Consider the following 2,778-nt stretch of genomic DNA (forward strand, 5'->3'; position numbering starts at 1 on the left):
TCTCCAATTTCACCCGAAAAATTGCTCTCTGCAAGAAATAGTCCGACAAGTATATACTGCTCATACCGAAACTTCCAGTGAACACCGGAACATCCGATGTGTAATTTTTCTACTTACAGAGAAGAATTCGTCATTCCAAATATCACCAACTCAAGTTAGACATAAACAAGAATAAACATCCGTAAACACATGCTAACCAAATTTAAAACATATTAATTATTATCAATACATCATCATATGTAAATCAAAATACTTCTCCACTTATTTCTTAGGTTTCGTAGATAGGAATCTCAAAGAGTAAGCAAAGGTTGTTCACGCCTTTCTTTAGATCCACTCGTCCTCTGTTTCTCTCCTAACACCGCTAAATTAGCCAAAGTGGCATTTGGAAGAAAATTAGATTAGAAGCTAACGGCAGAAATTGCTGTGCTGTGCAAGCATTAGTACTGGTAAACAAATAATTGAAATTGACTAGCATGGCAGGTGCTGCTGATTTGATTCCAGTGATGTATCTTTCTCGTCGCTTTCGTAAGGCACAAATAAATAAATAAAGCTGAAACAGGACAGCGACCTGCCTAAGCAATCAGTGAGAACCTTCTGATTTTGAATTTCTGTTTCTTCTTCAGAGGAGCAATACACAGAGAAATACAGACAGTAAGGAACTTATTCTTACAAAACCTTAATAGCAACTACATTGTGTTTACATTTCTATACATGCATGTATGCCTTTATTCTACTCATATAGAAAAACATAAAAAACAAAGGAAGTGTTAAGGAGAAACGACGACTAGAGAAAATTAACAAAGTACAGTCTCTAAGCTCCCAATTGGTACGTCTTTGTCCCCTTGTGTAAAATGCCTTTTAATATCGAACAGTATGTACGATAGTTGCTACAATTCACAAAAGGCTCAAAAGAACTCGAGGTTGAATTCGCCGCGGCTGATGTCGAAGTCGAAATGCGGCATGCTCTGTTCTTGCTGCCCGTGGCAGGGCAGCACGAACTTGTGCTCCAGCGCCTCCCCCTCGTCGCCGTAGCTAGTGAAAGGCGAGACCTTGCTCTCGGAGGCCCAATGCAGCGCCTCGCCGTCGAGCGTATTGTTTACCTCCGGCGCGCAGTTCCAGTTGCTGCTATTGCTGGAGCTCTCGCCGTAGCCCAGGTTCTCCGACACGTCCAGCACGTTGCTGTAGTCCACGAACCCGGCCGCGTCCTTGCCGCCGCCGAGGTGCCCGTACAATGCCACGCCAGACGCGTCGAAGCCGCCGCCGAAGCTGTCGGTCAGCGGGAATGGTTCGAACACCTGGTGCTGTTGCTTCAAGGCGAAACCGCCGTCGGCGGCCGGCGGCTTCTGGTTTTGCGACGCCGGCTCCAATGCCGCAGCGGAGGCCGAGATGGGCTTGTGGGTGCTGGGGTCGATGCCGCGCTGCCGCAGCTTCTTCTTGAGGCAGCTGTTCCAGAAGTTCTTGATCTCGTTGTCCGTCCGGCCCGGCAAGTGCGACGCGATCTGCGACCACCTGCGCCAGATTTGTTTCTTTCGTCAGTGTCGCTTAATTAGCATCCGCATTACGAAAATTAATCTCGAACGCATTGCAGTACCTGTTCCCCAGGATCTCATGCAGGCCGACGATCGCGTCCTCCTCCTGCTGCGAGAAGCTGCCCCGCTTCAAGTCGGGGCGCAGGTAGTTGATCCACCGCAGCCGGCAGCTCTTGCCGCACCTCTGCAACCCTGGACCATGTGAACAATCAATGGCAAATGACGGTTAGCATGTAGTCTGCGTAAGACATGATGCATGGCGTAATGTGGAGCCAGCTGCTAGAGCCTAGAGGTGCATGCCTGCGAGCTTGGGCACGGAGCTCCAGCACCCTACGCCGTAACGGATGATGTGATTGTAAAGCTTCTCGTCTTCCTCGGGTGACCACAGCCCCTTGCGCAGCTTGTGCAGGACGCCGCCGCCGGTGGCCGCGTGCCGTCCCATTCCCCCGGGTTCGCCTCCGCCCGACACGCGCGGCCGGCCGAGAACGAACGAACAACGATCTCGATAGGCGCAGCGGCAGCTACCTAGTCCGTCGGTATGCGTGACGGTTCGCTCGTTGCTGCCTATGCATCTCTATCTGCCGAGAGCGGCCGGGGTATATATGGCGAAGCGTGCCAAGAACTGCACAGCCACACGTACGGGAAGAGGAGGAGGGCGGGGAGGCGAGGCAGCGATCAAGTAGGTTCGAAGCAAGGAGAGAGAGAGAGAGAGAGCTGCAGTGGATTGGAGCTTAAGATACCTCCGGTTTGTGGAAGAAGAGGTGGATTAAAAATAGCGCGGTGCGAGCTCGCGCGCGGGAGGGAGCGAGGGAGAGAGAGCTCGCGTCGCGCCTCTTGGCCGACACCGACAGGGGACGGAGAAGACAGAGGGAAAAGCTGGGTTAGTTGGAGATACGACGAAGATTTTTCCAATCACAAGTTGACAACACACGTTTATGTGACTCGGTACGTCATTAACTCCCCTAGGGACTTGTGACTACGGACAGGGTCACGGGAGCACCTGTACCCGTTTGATTTCGTCATGCACCAGACCACATGATTAATCCGGCAGCCACATATCTTGAGCCGGGGGCACGCACGTACGCTAACCTGTAGGCTGCTCGCGCTAGCATCGTGCCGAGGGGTGCCGATGGAGCTGGCCCCCTTAATCACGCTAGGCTTAGTCGCTAAACGTACCAACCGGCCGGGGCGGCCATGCCAATTGTGTTGCCGACTGCCGCGTCCCATCGTGATCGATCGACCGTTCCAT

The 2,778-nt window shown here is 52.2% G+C and overlaps 1 protein-coding gene across 1 annotated transcript; it reads right to left on the reverse strand.

Annotated features, from left to right (window-relative positions):
* Positions 1-592: 592 nt before the first annotated feature.
* LOC133908562 (myb-related protein Hv33-like) lies at positions 593-2,351 on the reverse strand. Its single transcript, XM_062350640.1, has 3 exons — positions 1,830-2,351; positions 1,592-1,721; positions 593-1,509 (listed from the first exon to the last, which is right to left on the reverse strand). Exons 1-3 carry the CDS (start codon positions 1,969-1,971, stop codon positions 906-908), a joined length of 876 nt encoding a protein of 291 aa, XP_062206624.1. The 5' UTR covers positions 1,972-2,351; the 3' UTR covers positions 593-905.
* Between the last annotated feature and the right edge of the window lie 427 nt (positions 2,352-2,778).

This window comes from Phragmites australis, chromosome 2, assembly GCF_958298935.1.
Source record: "Phragmites australis chromosome 2, lpPhrAust1.1, whole genome shotgun sequence".
Taxonomy (NCBI): domain Eukaryota; kingdom Viridiplantae; phylum Streptophyta; class Magnoliopsida; order Poales; family Poaceae; genus Phragmites; species Phragmites australis.

What these genes read in the sequence shown, in the direction of transcription:
- LOC133908562 (XM_062350640.1), bottom strand. Translation starts at nt 1,971, where the DNA reads ATGGGACGGCACGCGGCCACCGGCGGCGGCGTCCTGCACAAGCTGCGC. An exon ending in CTCCGTGCCCAAGCTCGCAG is followed by an intron (nt 1,722 to 1,829) that starts GCATGCACCTCT and finishes CACATGGTCCAG; the next exon opens with GGTTGCAGAGGTGCGGCAAG. An exon ending in CATGAGATCCTGGGGAACAG is followed by an intron (nt 1,510 to 1,591) that starts GTACTGCAATGC and finishes AATCTGGCGCAG; the next exon opens with GTGGTCGCAGATCGCGTCGC.